Source organism: Periophthalmus magnuspinnatus, chromosome 1, assembly GCF_009829125.3.
Source record: "Periophthalmus magnuspinnatus isolate fPerMag1 chromosome 1, fPerMag1.2.pri, whole genome shotgun sequence".
Classification (NCBI taxonomy): Eukaryota; Metazoa; Chordata; class Actinopteri; order Gobiiformes; family Gobiidae; genus Periophthalmus; species Periophthalmus magnuspinnatus.
Window position 1 is genome coordinate 34,179,764 of NC_047126.1, and position 19,135 is coordinate 34,198,898.

Below are 19,135 nucleotides of genomic sequence, written 5' to 3' on the forward strand. Positions count from 1 at the left end.
CTGAATCACTGATCAAAATTAACTCTATACAATTGTCCCATTGTTGAGGAAACTAGCCTTTTCCTCTTGTGTTTGTTAGTTTCTGCTAAGATAAAGAATAACCTTGACCCAGAGATGGAATTCAAACTATTTACTTCATCAACCAATGAAGAGCAATGCTCGTATGCGGAGTGTGTGCAACTGACATTCCCAGGCAGAGAATGTCAGTTGCCCCACTATAGTATGTGTATACAATGTTTTATACACATACTATAGTGGGAGGCCACCATGGTTTAGACTTGGCGTCTCTTTGTCGGTGCACAGGCCAGGCTTCTTGGCATGTTGCAGTCTTATCAGACTGTGATGAGCATCCTTGCAAGGGGTTGTCTCTTGTTTCGATTGCTGAAGCATATTTTGCTGCTATACAGTATATCTTATTTGATTAGATATATAGATAGATATAGAATGTCATGTACAAGTCCTGAACATATATTTGTGTCACACAGCTGTAGTGCAGTCCTTGTCTTCACATGGACACTGGTACAATAATGAACTATAGCAATTAAATAATAAACTATGACAGTGGTTATGCAGAATAGCTAAGCAGAGTTATTTATCCTATCACCATCTTGTTGAAATATACTTAGTATTTAACACTGCTGATAAACAGAACTGAGCTGGGTGTAAAATGGCAAAATATTCCATTGTTTGATTGAATTTATTGAAAGTGACAGATAGACATGCTAAATGATACAGATTTATGATTGAACAAGGCAACCCCACCTCACATTTTACTTTCTCTGTTCGTATATATGTTAGTTCATAACCATCTAGACAAAATTATATATCTTTGTCTTGGTTAAACCAGGTTTCCGTAACAGCGATGATTCAAAAGGACTCTAAGGGCTATGAATGAATTGTATCAGATACTATATGTATGTATTATTGACGGTTTCCACTTGACAGTTTATGTTATTTTAATATTATTCTTAAGTAAGATAATTACAGTTTGTATCAAAAGTAGAGAGAAAATTGTTATCTAAGATATTAATATCTGAAAGAAGTAAGAAAGAAAGAAACGTCACATGACTCGAGAAGCCCCGCCTCCTCCGGGTCCGGGTCGCGAGCGCACAGAGGTCCAGGCAGTTCAGATGTGCTCGAGTTGAGGTTGTGTAAGGTGACCGAAATAAAACGTAACCTTTTCCAAAAGTGTTTATTACAACTATCGCAGTGTTTAATTCACAAAGACATGAACCCGGACATTGTTAAAGAGCGGCAGAATGCTTCTTTTGACGTCCAGAAACTCACTTATATTTTGGATGGTGGGCCCGAAAAGACCAAAAGAAGACGTGAAATCGGTAAGACGCCTGATCATTTTGTGCACTTTTGGTTCATGTCGCGCATTCTTTCACCTGTAAATGCCATGTTTTCTGATTATAACCCATGCTAAGAGGAGCCTGTTATCAGCGACGTGAAACTGCTGCTAACCTAGCATAGCATCTGATCTTTTTTGTGGTACTGTTACTATCCAGCCCCGTCGTTTCATTCTGTGTTCTGGCTGTTTTCGGTAAAGATGACAGTCCTATCCAGAAGGTTTACTGTTTCACAAGTACAAATGGGACGTTCCAAAACTGCTAACTCCGATGTAAACAAATGTATTACCATGTGCCAAATTTTAATCATAGTTAGCATACAATTAACATATTTAACCTCTTAGGACCCGAGCTCTGGCATGACATGCTTTATTAATTTCTCTTTGTTATTTAGGCTGATTGGACCTAATGAGTGTAAAAACAAAGAATTATCTTTTTACATTATGTAGTTTCTGAGAAAAATGTATGTCTACATATCAGGATATTCGTTCTGCGTTTTAATCATTTTGATAGAACATTTGAATAATGATTTGCAAAAACTTTTTATTAAGTGCCTGAACACAGCATCATTTGTCCTGAGTGTAAAAAACAATTGTGCCTCTTGGAAGAATGTGTCTCATTTGAAGTGCTGCTGACAGGTGCAGGAAGACATATGCCTTTATAAAATAAATAAAATAATATAAATAAATAAAAAAAAAATTCTAAACATTATAAACTCTTCAAAATATTCTAAATTGAAAATTTTTGCCTTGTTGCTGTTCTTGTATGCTGTTCTTCTTCTAAAAATTTGTATTGTGGCCTAGACCAGGGGTCCAGTGGTTAGGGACCACTGGCCTAGAAAACCCAAAATGTTTTGTGGACACCAGGTCCCAGGAGAAATTATTAGAGAATAATTTAAATGAATTACACAATTTAGAAAACATTGATTAGCAAAAAATAAAATCTTGTTGGGACCCAAAATGCATGCGTCTTACATCACATAAAGTGCACAGTTCATAGTGCACATTGCTAGGTGACACACAACACTCTCAGCAACTTGGGTACATAATAATTAAATAATAACAATAAAATAACTCTGAGTTGATAAAATATTATGGCGACATATAAATTATTATTAACCGGAACAGTCCCCCTAAACATTTTCCCCCCGAACATTTCTGCCTGAACAGTCCTTCTGAGCAGTCAGCCTGAGCACTCACATAAAAATGGGGCTATGTAGTTTATATGTAGAGATTTGAGGTGGATTTTTATTTATTTATTTATTTTATCTCCGTATCGGGTTTTCAATACATCGTTCACTGTGATGACCAAAGTTCTTATTTGTATCTGATCCATACTCTGCATTTTTTTCTCTTTTCATTTTAGAGTCACTGGTCTTAAATGATCCAGACTTTGATGAAGAGGACCCAAACTTTCTGTCTCGCAGTGAGCGTTATGAACAGGCTGTAAGAAAGAGTGCTCAAATGATCTTGAAGCTTAGAGAATATGGCATTTCAGATCCAGCGGAGATAAACTGCTACAAGAGGTAATAAACAAACTTAACCTTTGGCCAGGAAAAATGTTTGTCAGTGTTGTTACATCTCAATATAGTATCCCAACTGTGAAATCCATGGTCCGAAGCAAAAACAGCTGGCATTATATTAGGCAGAACACATGGACACAGTGTGCATAAATATTCAAATATAAGTTTGTTAATCTGTTTATTTATTATAGAAAACCCCATTTACTTCCGCAGTAGTGGATGCTAATCTTCCTGGGTCCTGCTTAAAACTCTAATATTTATTATATACAGTGCGATCATCATAGATTGTAAAAAGAAGTGGACACTAGTTCTGCTCCATTTCGGCTCCAGTCAAATGAAGCTTATCGAGGCTAGCACTTATTGTGCCAAATTTGGAGCTGAGTTCCGACTGCGAGTATCATAGTTACCAAAGATCCAATCTGAAGCCTGGTTGTTAAAGGTAACACCCCACACTGCTGGTTTAGCAGTGAGCAGGCAGGTAGTAACGCTGTCAATCAAACCTGTTGCTAATGTTAGCGGGAGCAACCTAAGAGAAAGAAGGTGCCTGATTTGTCTGTTATTAATGTCCATATCTTCATGGACAAAATAGCAAAATAAAAATGCCAGAAAGAGGGGACACAGTTTTTCAATGTAAAGTGAATTGGAGCCAGATGGAGTTGATGTGATGTGTTGAAGTGCACCCGTGATCACTTCCTATTTGGAAAGCAGAAGGTTAGCTATGTCCATTTTTATATATATATATATATATACAGTTTTTGGTCATCTTACCCTTAATAAATAGTTCACACAGGGCCTTAGTTATCATTCCAGTTGCAAGTAAAAACTAAAGTTTACCAGTGTTATCTGTTTTCTTTTGGTCTTAAATATGGAATGATGGATCCTGAAAATACATGCACAAAAGTGTGTGCGCCTGTGGCATTGGAGCAGTTAGGACAATCTTTAGGACATGGGACAGTCTTTGGGATGTGGGACAGTCTTTACGGGACATTCTTTAGAACATGGGACTGCTGCTGTGGAATTCTCCAGTTCAGATGGAGACTTGTTAGAGTCGGGGCCAAAGTGTCACACAGGCTTGTCATGATAATGACAATATCAACTTATCGTTCAGTATAAGAAAGCTGAAACAGTATAAAGCTGAAACCAGAAGTTTATATACAGTATATAAAAATAAATATATGCTTTTTTCCCCTCACTGTTTGATATGAAATCAGAATAAACTTTTCCTGTTTTAGGTCAATTAGGATTAGCTAAATGATTTCTATTTGCTAAATGCCAGAATAATGAGAGAAGGATTAGATAAGTTTTCATTACTTTCTTAAAAGTCTACATACATTTCATTAATATTTTGCTACCATTGTCTTTAAACTTGGGGCAAATGTTTTGGATATCCACAAGCTTCTCACAATAGTTGACAATTTTGACCCATTCCTTCTGACAAAACTGATGTAACTGAGCCAAGTTTGTAGGCCGCCTTGCTAGTGCATGCCTTTTCAGGTCTTTTCATACATTTTCTATAGTAGTGAGATCAGCGCTTTGTAATGGCCACTCCAAAACATTGACTTTGTCAATACTGTGAAACTGGTTACAAAGTGGCCTAAGGATAACAATTTAGAAGACCCATTTGAGCCCAAGCTTTAACTTCCTGGCTGATGTATTGAGATAATGTTTCAGTATTTCCACATAATGTTCTTTCCTCATGATGCATCTGTTTTGTGTGTTGTTACTGATTGTATTTAAATGTTTTCATTCTATGGGTCCTCTATATTTGAGGGAGTTACTGCACCCCTATACTCCATCTAGAGCCCTGAGGTCAATATTCAATTCAATTGAAGTGCACCAGTCCCTCTTGCAGCAAAAAAAGTCCACAACATGATGCTGCCACCCCTGTATTTCACAGTTGGGATGGTGCTCTCTAACAATGCTCATTATGGCCAAATGTTTCATCAGACCACAGGATCTGTCTCCAAAACTGTAATCTGGCTTTTTAATGTTTCTTTTGGAGTAATGTGTTCTTTCTGCTGAGTGACCTTTCAGCTCATGTCGATACAGTAATCGTTTCACTGTGGATAATGACACACTCCTACCAGCTTCAGCAGCATGCTCACAAGGTCTTTCTTTTGACTTTCCCATGATACACAAAGAAGCAGTATGTTTCAGGTGTGCTTCAAAAACATCCACAGGTCTGTCTCTAATTCTCAAATGTTGTTGATAAACCAATTAGAAGCTTCCAAAGACATGACATCACCATCTGGGTTTTCCCAAATTGTTTAAAGTCATAGTACTCGTACTCTATGTAAACTTCTAACTTAGGACAAAGTAATGAAAGAATGCCTAAAATTATTTTTCTGGCATTTAGCAAATAAAAATAATTTGATTAATCCTAATTGACTTAAAACAGGAAAAGTTTAGTCTGATTTCATGTCAGACAGTGAGGAAAAAAGTGTATGTGTCTTTTTATATAGTGTATGTAAACTTTTGGTTTCAACTGTATTGGGGACTTGTGTGTGGGGACTTGTGTGTACATTTTCTTCATCAAAGTGGATATTTTTATTGTAAGTCAGTGGCATTAACCAGCTTGAATATTGTTGTGATATTTCTCTGTTGTGATGTATATCGTCATATATATCATGATAGGTCTAGCTACAGGCCAATAGGTTAGATTGTATTACTGCTGCATTGAAAACAACATGTTATCTTATCTCTCCTTGTGGGTCATTTTAAATCAATATGAAATTGCCCTGCAGGTGCACAAAGTGCGGCAGCTAACCCTTTGCAAAAGCTCCTGTCTCCTGTTCTGTGTTAGCACACTTTAGCTCTTATAGTTGAGATAAATCTGGCAGCTAAACGGCTTCATTTGCATTTTACATCTCAGATTTTGAGCATGTCTTGTTTTTTAGATTTATTCAGTAGCAATACTGACCTCTTCTCTAGTGACTCCACTTTTGGCGTGTTCATCTGTTGCTTGATAAATGAGGCCCATAGTGTTCACAATAGTGTCTACACATAACAGTGATACAATTATAAATACATACGTGTGTGTGTGTGTGTGTCCGTGTGTGTCCATGTGTCCTCGTTCTCCTGTTTTGTTTGATCTTTATAGAGTCAATAAAGCCTGCTGTGTGCAAAAGCTCTGAGTCATAATGTAATGTGCCCGTGGATCATGGGGCAGACACAGGTCATAAAAAATACACGTACAGCTTTTAAATAAACCTTTTTTGCCAATAATGCACTCTGCAGATGTAAGTGCTGAATCTGAAAGTGTATCCCAACCTAAACAGCATATTCTTCCTTCTACACAGTGTGGTTAGAGGCAACTTCCATGAGTCCCTGGGTCTGCATTATGTCATGTTCCTTCCCACCCTGTACAGCCAGTGTGACCAAGAGCAGTCCAAGAAGTGGTTACCTCTGGCCACGTCCTTCGAAGTTCTGGGCACCTATGCCCAAACCGAGCTGGGCCATGGTTAGTCCTAGCTTCAGCCAGTTTGGTTTGATATTTGAAATAAATACTGTTGAGGTAAAATGTAGGTTTTTCATTATACACAAAAGCAGTACATTTGGATCAGTATGTATGCAGTAAAACCAACATACTGCAGAACTAATGAGCTAGGTTGGAAATTAAATGGCATTGACACTGAGGCTGGACAATTACCATTGCAATTGATATGAATCAGTCAGATTTTCAAATGGTGGAAGCTCTTTACATTTTCATTCTCATCATTTCATATTTAAGAAATCATAAGCTGTCTTAAATTACATATGTATGGCTAGCTACTTGTATTTTCATAATAATCCTGCTTAAATGAGAAAGTTGGGTGTAAACTTGTTTTATAATAATCCTCGATTTCAAATCTCGATTATTAAAACTCCAAATTAATAAAATAAATGTGATTCATTGCCCAGCCCTGGTTGGCACTATTTCTAAAGTTCTGCTTTTTGTAGTCTTATCTAAACTGGAGCTGTGTCATGAACATAGGTCTCATAGCACATTTTCTTTTCAGTTGATAATTCTTAAGGCAGGAGTAGTAGAGCACAGATAAGCACTCTGTGTAGACTTAAATTGTGTTTGACAGATCAGGTCTTATAAGGTGATAAATCTCTAGACTACTATAGCACTGTGCGTATTGATCACATGTGTATGTGATCAAAAGGGGGAATTGTGAACAGTAAACAAATGTACATTGCTTACAAAACATTCTGTTTCCCATATAACTGTTGTCATTTCTCATAATCACAGAAAACTCAGAACAGTTACATTTTGGTCAAGCCCACATTTCTTCTCAATAGCCTTTCATACAGAGTGCGTGACACCAACTCTGGGAGGATATTAAAACGCTGGTGTAATCTCAGTTTGTTAGACTCTGCGTTAGACTCTGTACGCTGCCTTTAACCCGACTGTAGAATAAAGATCTATAGAACAATTCCCGTGCCTCTGCGCCAGAACAGAACAGAAACGGAGAGAAAGTCAACTCTGGATTAGACCAAATGCACCAGTCTGTAGGCCTGTCACGATAACACATTATGAAGTTTAATATATCGCCGAAATAAATATAGACGATAAACGATAATATTGAAACGCATTTATGCCACTGACACAAAAAGCAAAGAGCAAATTTAAACCACAAAATCTTTTCTAAATCTACAATATGGTTAAAAAACAATGACTGAAACACTGTAATGAGTCATAGAAGTTATTAATTTAACTTTCTACGATTATTATCATGACAGGCCTACCAAACACTCTCCTTGGAGCTGTCCACATTTTAACAAAGACAGATGTGACTTTGGAATCAGAGGAACCTTTCTATGATTTGTAGTAATATAGTGATAAAAGACGAGTCATCTTGAGAGCCATCTGATGTGGCTTGGACAGGGAAGTGCAAACTGTCCAACTGAGAATGAGATGGAACGATATTTTTAAAATCTCTGCACTTTGCCTTTTAAATACAACAGATGCTCTAACAATCCCTTATCCCCAGACGCCCGCTGCCGGCACTTTGGATTATCCAAATTTCCTGATTAAAAACACATTAATTATCATTCTAGTCATCTTATTTTTGCAGGCCGTGTAAATGAACCCAGCGTGACTTTTTTCATGTCAGTCCATTACGTGGCCCATCTCCTTCCACCTATGGCGTGTTCCTAGTGTTCCATTGAACCGTCCTGTTTCAACTTTCTATTTGTGTTTCAGAACCCATAATTACAAATTTGCATGGTTAATTTGCCAACTTCAATCATTTTCTTAGTTCATATTCTATACTTTTTCATTTGAAATTTGAAATAAATTTTACTGGTGATTGTTGACGATCTTTTTATCCATCTACTTTTGCCTCTTCTATTTTCTCTCTGCATCGCGCCTGTTCTTGGGCCACGTGTGGCTCAGGACAGTGCATCTCGGGAGGTCAGAGCCGTTGGATCTTCATTTGGGGATGTTCCTGCCCACATTGCTCAACCAGGCTACACCAGAGCAAATGGATCGATTCTTCATGCCTGCTTGGAATCTAGAGATCATCGGCACCTATGCTCAGACTGAGATGGGCCACGGTAAACAGTAGGAGTAGTAGTAGTGGTGTTACTTTAGCTTTGGGCTGAAAGTCATACTGTTCTTTAATGACAATTTTAGGACAAGATCTGTCAAACACAGTTTCCTGCTTTGTGCTTAAATGTAGAATGTTCAAGTTTAGGGACACCTGTTTCTGAACACCTGAGAGATGTATAATAAAAGGAAAAATTCAAATCTGTCACTGGACAAAATGTTGAAAGAGCTGTTTGGCTGCTCATCCAACACACTTCTTCAGTTCTGGTCAGATTGCTGCTAGACACTGCCTTATATTTGTCTGAAGGGAAGAGCTAACTACACTGACGCTAACACACCTGTTTGTTTACAGTTTCGGTTGGTTAGCTAGGTCTAATAAACTCATGCTTGGCATAATCATTTAGGCCCCTAATGACTGCCACTCACACCAGAAGCAGCTTGGATGAGCAGCCAAACGTCTTCACTCCTACAACTTTTTGTCCAGTTTATTATTGTTTATTATTGATCATACCTGGACAAATGAGGGATTACACAGACATTTGAGAGATGTGTTGTAATTTACTTTTAAAGGTACTCACCTGAGGGGCCTTGAAACCACTGCCACTTTTGACCCAACAACACAAGAGTTTGTCTTAAACAGTCCCACTGTGACCTCCATCAAATGGTGGCCCGGAGCGCGTAAGTGCGTCTACATCCTCGGCATGAATATGGAATGAGTCACTCATCGTTTTTTTTTTTTATCCGTCTGTAGTTGGAAAGACATCAAACCACGCTGTTGTTTTAGCACAGCTTTATACTCGGGGAAAGTGCCACGGTCTGCATGCCTTCATAGTACAGCTCCGACACATGGACACGCATGAACCTCTTCCAGGTAACACGATAAACAGGTACCAACCTCTCACAAGGTGTTTCAGTGAAGCTAATGGGATGGTTTTGTGCTGATTTAGGTATTTTGGTTGGTGATATTGGCCCCAAGTTTGGCTTTAGTGAAGTTGACAATGGATTCTTAAAACTGGATCATGTTCGGATTCCACGAGAAAACATGCTGATGAAACATGCAAAGGTATTGTGAGTAAAAATGTAGATATGGCAAGGCTTTCCCTCATCTATGTCCATTTGTGAACTTTTTAAAATAATAACACAGAAAACATGGTAATATATTTTATTTACTCACATGTCCTATCAGTATTTCTCTTCTTCACATTGTCCTTTGCAAGTACAAAAAAAGGTTAAAACATGATTTATACCCCAGGTGGAGCCAGATGGTCGCTATGTGAAGCCCGCCAGTGCCAAGCTCACCTATGGCACAATGGTGTTCATTCGCTCCTTGCTTGTTGGTCTGTCTGCTTTGGTTATGGCAAAGTCCTGTACAATTGCTATTCGCTACAGCGCCGTCCGTCATCAGTCTGAAATTCGTTCCGGGTAAGTCAACAATAATGTCCTAAAAAAAAATGAGATAACTATTTCAATATTTACATTTCTACAGAGAGCCTGAACCCCAGATCCTCGACTACCAAACACAACAGTACAAGCTGTTTCCTTTGCTGGCTACAGCCTATGCATTCTCCTTTGTGGGTCAGTACATGACAGAAACGTATTACCGCATCAGTGGAGACATCAACCAGGGAGACCTTAGTGAATTACCAGAGGTAAGATTTAAGATCAAACTTTAGGACTTTGCTTATATCTATGTGTGTCCTGGGCATAGACTGTATAAAGAAATGGACTAAGTGACTGTGACGCTAACCACAGCGTACAGCTCCAGTCAAATGAAGCTCATTGAGGCTAGCAGTTATAGCGGCCAATTTGAAGCATGAATAAGTTCCTTATTTGGAATTCCGACCGCGACTATCTCCTATCATAGGAGTGACTTTGGGGAAAGAAGGTGCGTGATTTGTCTCTTATTAATGTTCATATCTTGATTTATGGAGAGAATAGTGAAATAAAAAACCCAGGATCATGTATAGATCGGGTTAATACGAACATTTTACGACATGACGAGTCTGACAGCAGCAGTTACAGAGAGAGGGGCCACCGTTTTTCAAAGTAAAGTGAATTGGAGCCAGAGTCGATGGTGCTGAAAGCGCACCCATGATCATTTCCTGTTTGGAACGCAGCTAGCAGGTTAGCTATTTCTGTTTATATATACAGTCTATGACCCTGGATCTGCTAAAAAAAACAAAAACTATCACGTGCCTCTTTTTCATTAGTAATTTGTATAGAAAGCATATTGTGAAATGGCTTTGGCTCTGATCCACAGCTCCATGCTGTCTCTGCTGGACTTAAGGCCTTCACCACTTGGACGACTAACACTGGCATTGAAGTGTGCCGCATGTCCTGTGGTGGGCATGGGTACTCCCGCAGCAGCGCCTTGCCTGACTTGTATGCTGAATTCACTCCCACATGCACATATGAAGGGGAGAACACTGTTATGATGTTGCAAACTGCGAGGTACAGGCTCAGATAACAATGGTACTGTCTGCGTTATAAGCCATTATATTTGATTCATTTTAAATATCACGGTCAGATACCTGGTCAAAAGCTACAGGCAGGCCAAAGCTGGTGAGCAGTTGAGAGGCATAATGTCATACCTGAATGACATGGAGCAGCGTCATGTCCGAGCCCATCCGGCCTCTGCCAGGCCAGCTTTAGTGGATATCAATGACCTGAGTGACCTTGTGGAAAGCTATAAACTACGAGCTGCAACGTAAAACACTACCAATATTACATCTGCAGAAGTCATTATCTGCACTAACTGTGTTTGTTTTTAGACTTGTTGAGTCGGCTGCCAAAAGCATCCAGCAGGAGTTACAGAAGAGGAGAAGTCATGAAGACGCTTGGAACAACAGTGCTATCGACTTAGTCAAAGCCTCAGATGTAAGCTGAGTTCTACCTCTCATTTTAAATTATTACAGGTTACCTGGTATTGAAATGAACAGAGCCCTGTATCTGTTCCAGGCCCATTGTCACTATATGGTAGTGAAGCTCTTCACAGACAAGCTGAGTGAAATCGGGGACCCAGACATAAACTTGGTGCTGACGACTCTGGCTCAGCTGTATGCTCTGCATGGCATCGCGCTAAACTCTGGAGACTTCTTGCAGGTCCTTTGGGTTTTACACATCTAAATATGTTGCTTTTTCAAGAAAACTAATGCAAGACACCGTTGTAGGCTGGACTGCTGACTGTGCCTCAGATGCAGCAGATCCCTGTGCGTATTAAAGAGCTACTGTGTCTGATCAGACCCAACGCTGTTGCACTAGTGGATGCCTTTGATTTCCCAGACAAAGTGCTTTCTTCTGTCCTGGGGCGATATGACGGGAATGTTTATGAGAACCTGTTTGAGTGGGCTCGGAGGTCACCGCTCAACGCCACAGAGGTACCCATCATTTCTACATTCTAGTGCAGCTTTCTAAGGATATCGGCATTTTTAACAACACTGTTTCGTTTTAAGGTCCATGAGTCCTTTCACAAGTACCTCAAGCCTCTGCGGGAGTTGAAGCCTCAATCCAAGCTCTGAAGATGGGCTGAGTGCCAGCTGCTCTGAAGAGTTTAACCCCACAACATTCATGTAACACCAGTCTAGGTTAGCATTGATAGATGCTAGATATAAAATAATGTAATAAAATACCGCAGTAGCATGTTGCACTGTGGGCATTAAAAGGTTAAAGAAATATTTCATAATGAAACATTTTATAAACATTTCTACCTAGTTTCAAACTCGCCTCTTATGACTGTACGAGACTCTCAACTGTAAACTGAAAATGATCAGATGATGCACAATATTACATTTGATTTGTAAAAAATAATATAATGTATAGTTAGTGACTATTTTGAGAAATAAAATCATTCCTGTCATTGTGAATCTTTTCATATTAGTGCTGAAATGACTTTACTGTTTCATTGTTTTTCAATAACGTTTAGAATAATTTTATAATTAAAGTACTAGGGTCATGAAAATCGGCTGCATACCTGACTTTGGAAAGGTTTTTGTGTCCAGAGTTCTGTGTGTAGGTGTTCACAGCCATGTGCCTGTTCTTTTGTATGCCAAAGGAAACTCTTCAATAGTTATAGACCAATAGTTGTATGTGTAGCCTCAATTTTCTCCTAATAAAACTGAGTCATGTGATCACAAGTAGTTGCCACCAGTAGTTCCTCCATACTTGGATTTGCCAGAAAGTTGAGAGGCAAAGGCTACTTCTCCATACAACCTGTTTTTTCCTGCTTGTTAAGAGTTTACTACCATCTGTACGTTTTATTTTTGTTTTTTACCAGTAGGTGGCAGATGTGAAGCCTGTCCCTCCCCCTTCACCCTCACCTGCTCTTTGTACAGTCTCACCTAAACTCCGTAAGAATGTTTGTTTCTTGTGTAAGCTTCAAAGAGGACAAAGAGTCTGAAACATAGTCAGAAGGGTTTAATGAGTTCCACACAGGTAAAGTGAACAATGAAGCAACAGACTTTCCGGAAAGGATAGAAAGAGAGCCCTAAGATGTGCCTGCTGACAATTTATTTTGTGTGGGCGTGGATGTCCTTCTGGTCTGCACGGTGTCCTCGTAAGCTCCATGCTGATCTGGATAGTGTCTTTCATGGCTTCCCACGCATTCCATACACCTGCACCCCACTGATGGGCACGTGTTTATTTTTTATTTTATTTTTATTTGACCATTATTTAACCAGGAAAGTCCCATTGAGATTAAAAACCTATTTTCAAGGGCGTCCTGGCCAAGCGGCAGCAGCAAATAAAAAATATAGTTATATAATTATAAAGAGACAAGATAACAGGCAAAGACAAACAGATTATGAAAAACAAGTGCATGTTTTGGAGTCAGCCTCGAGACCTCTCAGTTTAGATTTAAAAGCATTCAAAGAAATCAACTCAAGTTGATGTCAAGTTCCAGTCTTTCTGCAACATATTCCATGGATAAGGTGTAGTGGACAAAAGCCTTTTTGCCCAGTTCAGTGGGAGCAAATGGAACAGAGCAACACATAATCTTGTGAACGAAGAGAATAAGAATCAGCCCTTCTCTGTGACAGTAAGGAACAGATGTAGGTCAGCAGTAGTCCAAGAATTGCCTTACCAATGACTCCTCCTTCGAATGGCCAGGGCAGGTCGTCCAATTCGAGAATACAACTCACAGTGTCAGTGTGAGTGTGAGTTGCTTTACAGTTAGTAATGAACCATTCAATTCTGTCATTAGACCAAAGTTTTAGAGTGAAGACATTTGGCCGCTCATCCAAACTCAGATTAGTAAGAAGTCCAACCCATTAGCTTCAGTGTAGTTCTCTCCTCCCTTCAGACAGATATATAGATATAAGGCAGTGTCCAGCAGTAATCTGACCAGAACTGAAGAAGAGGCTTGGAGCGACCATTTCTAAAAATGTCCTTCTTGAGCACCACCACTTATTGCTCTCAAGCACACTTGGCCCCGTGTCTGGAGGGTCTGCTCACAACCTGGTGTGAGGCTGTGACTCAGTGTCTTGACAAAATTCTGAGGACCTGATCTCACATTTTATTTATTGCTTTTAATCCAACTGAAATACAGGGGGAAACATTTCCGTGGCACTTTATGCTTTAGAATCCACAGTTTTTCTATCTTAATCGTTCATGCATCAAACGTCTGGTATGAGGAGGACTTTCAAAACATAAAGAATATCTGCTCAGGGCGTTTAGAGTACATCTGGAGCAGACTCCAAGTGTCCTGCTCAGGGCATCTGGAGCAAGCTTCGGATTCTTCTACAAAAGAAAAGTATCAGAAGTGTCTTTGTGTCAGTCATTCAAACGCATGACTAATGAAGGCCACTTGAATCATGTTATTGAGGCAGATTATTAAAGGCTGATTCACAAAGTCCACAAGGTCCAGACTTAGAACTTACAAAGTCTTCTATTATTAGCGTTTATTTACACCATCTTCCTCAAATTCAAACTGTCTGACTTTCCCTAGCTCTGTCTCTACTGTCGTCTTGACAACGGGAGCTCGCCCCATGATCAATTTTACCAGTGTTTATCTGCAGCAGGGATGGATAAAACGGCTAACTGGGCCATAGGTGATTTATACTGGGGCCCGCCCCCAAATAAAAAAAGGTCTAGTGACTGTAACAATATGGTATATTGTTTGGATTGCACACAATAGAGCCGCCGCTAGAGGACGATCTTAAGCTATGTTTATGGGTTGACACCCTGTAGCGTGACAATGAGTTGACACTGAATGTGAAATATTAAAATAAATGCCGACCCGGTTGGGCCAGAGCAAAGGAGCTGGACTCGTTTTTTTTTTATTATGAAAAGCACACTTTAACAGTGACGTCCCTGGCCTGTAGTCAGTAGGCGCTTTTAGGGCAGTAAGTTTTGTCCTAGAATGAAGTTACATACTGTTTGAATACAGTAGCTGGTTGTTTATTAAGCCTATTTAGAGCTTACATCTCATAAGAACATTTAAAGTCACAAAACGCTTATCCTAATCTACTAATGAGAGCAGACAATGAGAAACTATTGTACTGGCACTTGTTTGTCCAGTGTATACTTTATGTATACTTCAGCCACTTCTGCTTTTAACTGTGATATTAAACATTTTGATTTTACATAATCATGGACAGAATTTCTATGCGCAGCCAGGGGCCGGAGGGGGTCTGGTTCGGGAACCACAGGATTTCATCTCTGCTGTTTGCGGATGATGTTGTCCTGATGGCTTCATCGAGCCAGGACCTGCAGCAGGCACTGGGGCGGTTTGCAGCCGAGTGTGAAGTGGCTGGGATGAGAATCAGCTCCTCTAAATCCGAGGCCATGGTTCTCGACCGGAAAAAGGTGGTTTGCCCTCTCTGGGTGGGTGGTGAGTCTCTGCCCCAAGTGGGGGAGTTCAAGTATCTCGGGGTCTTGTTCATGAGTGAGTGAGTATTTTACATAAGTTGTGGTGAAGAAGGAGCTGAGTCAAAAGGCAAAGCTCTCGATTTACCGGTCAATCTACGTTCCTACCCTCACCTATGGTCATGAGCTCTGGGTAATGACCGAAAGGACAAGATCGCGGATACAAGCAGCTGAAATGGGCTTCCTCCACAGAGTGGCTGGGCGCACTCTTCGGGATAGGATGAGGAGCTCAGTCACACGAGAGGAGCTCGGAGTAGAGCCGCAGCTCCTACTCGTTGAGAGGAGCCAGCTGAGGTGGCTCGGGCATCTGCTCAGGATGCCTCCTGGACGCCTCCCTAGGGAGGTTCTGGGCATGTCCCACCGGGAGGAGGCCCCGGGGAAGACCCAGGACACGCTGGAGGGACTATGTCTTTCGGCTGGCCTGGGAACGCCTTGGGGTTCCACCGGAGGAGCTGGAGGACGTGTCTGGGGTGAGGGAAGTTTGGGAGTGCCTGCTTAGACTGCTGCCCCCGCGACCCGGCTCCAGATAAGCGGAAGAAAATGGATGGATGGATTTTACATAAGGCCACACAGACCATATTTGATACAAACTTTTCTGAGACCTCAACCATCTCATACCATAATATCTAAAAATATTTCAACATGAAGAATTACTCTTTAAAGGCAATTCATAGAAGGTTCATGTTTTAATTTTCAGTTCATAATTTTTAGTGGAAAATGGAAATTCATTAATGGAGGGTAGGTTCGTAATACTTAGTCCAAGTGAATAACACCGTTTTGATGAAAGTGCCACAAATCCTGAATCAAATGTGAAGTTGGGAATACAAGAATATATAAACCAGTGCTGTAGATAGCTATATGAAAGTAAAACACTGACCATGTCCTGTGTTTTTTCAAGATTTGTTCCAACTTTAATTGTAAAGGGCTATTATGCAGTACATAAAATAACCATAAGATGGAGCCAATGTGTCTCACATAGAAATCTTTTCAACATAAAGGTAAATAGAGCAATTTTTAACCTAAAACCTTATCAAATCTTTCACTGTATCAATATTAACCTTTCAGAACACTTTAACTCCATTCATCTTTCACTGTTCAACACCTCAGACTTTAGTACAGACTTTGGCCTCAGTCACACTGACACTGGACACTCACTTAACTCTTGAGGCCACACTAGAGCCCGCAGTACAAACGTAGCCCTCTAAAGCAGGGGTGTCAAACCCAATTTCATCGATGGCCACATCAGAAAAATGGTTTAAAAAAATATGACTGTGTAACTGCGTAAACTGATAACTGATAAACAGACATTTTAAGACAGTCATACATTTTAATTTACCTTGTCGTGGGCCACATAAAACGGCGTCACGGGCTGCATTTGGCCCCCAGGCCTTGAATTTGACATATGTGCTCTAAAGGGTCAAATGTGGCCCATGAAATGGTTCACAAGGACTGCTCAGAGTTGTTTTAGGTTTTAGGTTATGTTCAAATCAAGCTGGATTTCAGCATGGAAACCCAAACAAGAGTCTCCTGTGACCATCCTGTTTTCTGGTTCTTGTCTACCATAAGTAAACTGTTATGTATTTTGACTCTTTCTTATAACTATAGACACGGACCACTAATCACACACCGAATGTATTAATGCTCTTTTACACTGAGTGCATAACATGTGTTGATGCAGTGGAGCTCGTATACGGAGCGTTTCGGCTATTTTGTGGAGGCCAACGGTATTGAGGCTGAAAAAGTAGTGCCCTCATTTTTGAGTGTAATAGGACCAAAGACATTTAACGTGCTTTTCGTTGACACTCTCACCATGTACTTTTCACCCAACCCTCTTGTCATCGCAGAAACATTCTGGTTTCACCGAGGAAATCAGGAGGAAGGGGAGTCTGTCACCATGTTCGTAGCAGCTTTGAGGAAACTGGCTGAACATTGTGAGTTTGGTGATGTGTTGAATGACACATTAAGAGACAGACTGGTGTGTGGACTAAGAAATGAGGCAGCACAGAAAAAGTTGCTAATCGAAAATGACTTAACACTTAAAAAGGCTAGTGAAATCAGTGTGGATATGGAAATGGCATCTAAGGAAGCTCAACAACTAAACACAACAGGTACAGGTACAGCACAAAATTGCGAGCAACCAAAGCAATATTCAGGGCCCATGTTTTAGGTGTGGTAAACCAGGTCACCTTGCTTCCGACTGTTGGTGCAAAGAAATGGACTGTCGTCAGTGTGGAAAGAAAGGACATGTAGAGCCTGTTGAAATAAAAAAAAAAAAGCACAGATAAAGGAAAGAAAAAGGATAAAAGAAGAGACTATGACAAATTCAAAAAGAAAAAACATGTAAATGCAGTAGGGTATGACCAAAGCGCTTCCTCTGAAGAAAACATGAGTTTTTGCTACTGGGCCAGACCCAAGTTGGAGGGTCATCCAGTCAAAATGCAGATAGACACAGGGTCAAAAGGATCGCTTGTGTCATATTAGGTTTACAATCAGTGTATTACCCCCATCTGACACAGTGTTCAAGGCATACGCTGAGCACAAGGTGCACATGAAAGGAATGATTGATATTATTGTTCGGTGCAATAACCAAACGGCCAAACTCCCAGTGTATGTCACCAAGGGAAACTTTGCTCCCATTATGGGGCGTGAGTGGTACAAAACACGACATCTCGACTGGCAAGAAATCCACCGGCTGTCTAACGGTTCTTCACAACTGCAAGCTATCCTGGACAAAAAGGAAGTTTTTCGTGATGAATTGGGCAGCATGAAAGAAATCACCTGAAACTTCACATCAAACCAGGAAATAAACCTGTGTTCATGAAGACCAGAACAGTGCCTTATGCCATACGTGATAAAGTCAAAGCAGATCTGGACTCTTTAGTTAAAAGTGGAATCTTGGAGCCTGTCACAACCAGTGAATGGGCCACCCCAATAACGCCAGTTCCCAAAAAGAATGGAGGAATACAAACACGTGAACACTTTAAAGTCGTTGTAAATCCACTGCTCAGTGTAGAGCAATGTCTACTACCTTTAATTGAAGATCTGTTTACAGGTCTGAGCAGAGGTCAGAAGTTCAGCAAAATTGACCTTAACCAGGCTTATCTGCAAATGCATGTGTATGAATAATCATGTGAGTTGCTAACGATTAATATGCACAAAGGACTTTTCAGGTATTGCAGATTACCTTTTGGCATCACATCAGCTCACCGGCTCTGTTTCAGCGGGCCATGGATCAGATTCTGAGTGGACTGCAGGGAGTACAGTGTTATTTGGATGATATTCTCTGCACAGGTGCAAGCGACGAAGAGCATCTTTGCAACCTGGATGCCACACTGCAAAGGCTATGACAATACAGGCTCAGAGTTCATAAGGAGAAATGTGAGTTCTTCAGACCATATGTGGAGTACCTAGGACACGTGATTGATGAAAAAAGGCCTACACAGAGCTCCTTTAAAGATAGCAGCTATCATGGATGCACCCGCACCTGAAAACGTGAGTCAACTGAGATCTTTTCTAGGCCTCCTGAACTACCATGGACGGTTTATACCTAACCTTGCATCACTGCTTAAGCCGTTACATGAACTGTTATGTCATGACAAGAAATGGAAATGGACGAGTGACTGTCAAAAAAGCTTTTCAGAATGCAAAAAAGGCACTCACCACATCAGAGCTTCTCACACACTTCAATCCCTCACTTCCAATCCAGCTGGCCTGCGACACGTCACCCTATGGACTAGGTGCCGTCATCTCACACGTTTCCAAATGGTGAGGAAAAACCAACTGCATTTGCCTCTAGGACATTGAGTCTATGCTATGCTCATTTGGAATGAGAGGCACTGAGCATCATCTTTGGAGTGAGGAAATTCC

The 19,135-nt window shown here is 40.4% G+C and overlaps 1 protein-coding gene across 2 annotated transcripts; it reads left to right on the forward strand.

The window, feature by feature from the left end:
* The first annotated feature begins 1,087 nt into the window (after positions 1 to 1,087).
* acox1 (acyl-CoA oxidase 1, palmitoyl) lies at positions 1,088 to 12,539 on the forward strand. Of its 2 annotated transcripts, none has more exons than XM_033977427.2 (14): positions 1,088 to 1,337; positions 2,718 to 2,877; positions 6,174 to 6,334; positions 8,978 to 9,085; positions 9,159 to 9,278; positions 9,355 to 9,470; positions 9,660 to 9,829; positions 9,894 to 10,056; positions 10,668 to 10,858; positions 10,935 to 11,114; positions 11,179 to 11,284; positions 11,366 to 11,509; positions 11,578 to 11,784; positions 11,860 to 12,263. In XM_033977427.2, the coding sequence occupies exons 1-14, from the start codon at positions 1,229 to 1,231 to the stop codon at positions 11,923 to 11,925; spliced, it is 2,001 nt and encodes a 666-aa protein (XP_033833318.1). In that variant the 5' UTR covers positions 1,088 to 1,228; the 3' UTR covers positions 11,926 to 12,263. The 2 variants fall into 2 exon arrangements, with proteins under 2 accessions (XP_033833318.1, XP_033833247.1); XM_033977356.2 differs by lacking the exon at positions 6,174 to 6,334 and adding an exon at positions 8,255 to 8,415 and having other exon boundaries at positions 1,097 to 1,337; positions 11,860 to 12,539.
* Positions 12,540 to 19,135: the final 6,596 nt, after the last annotated feature.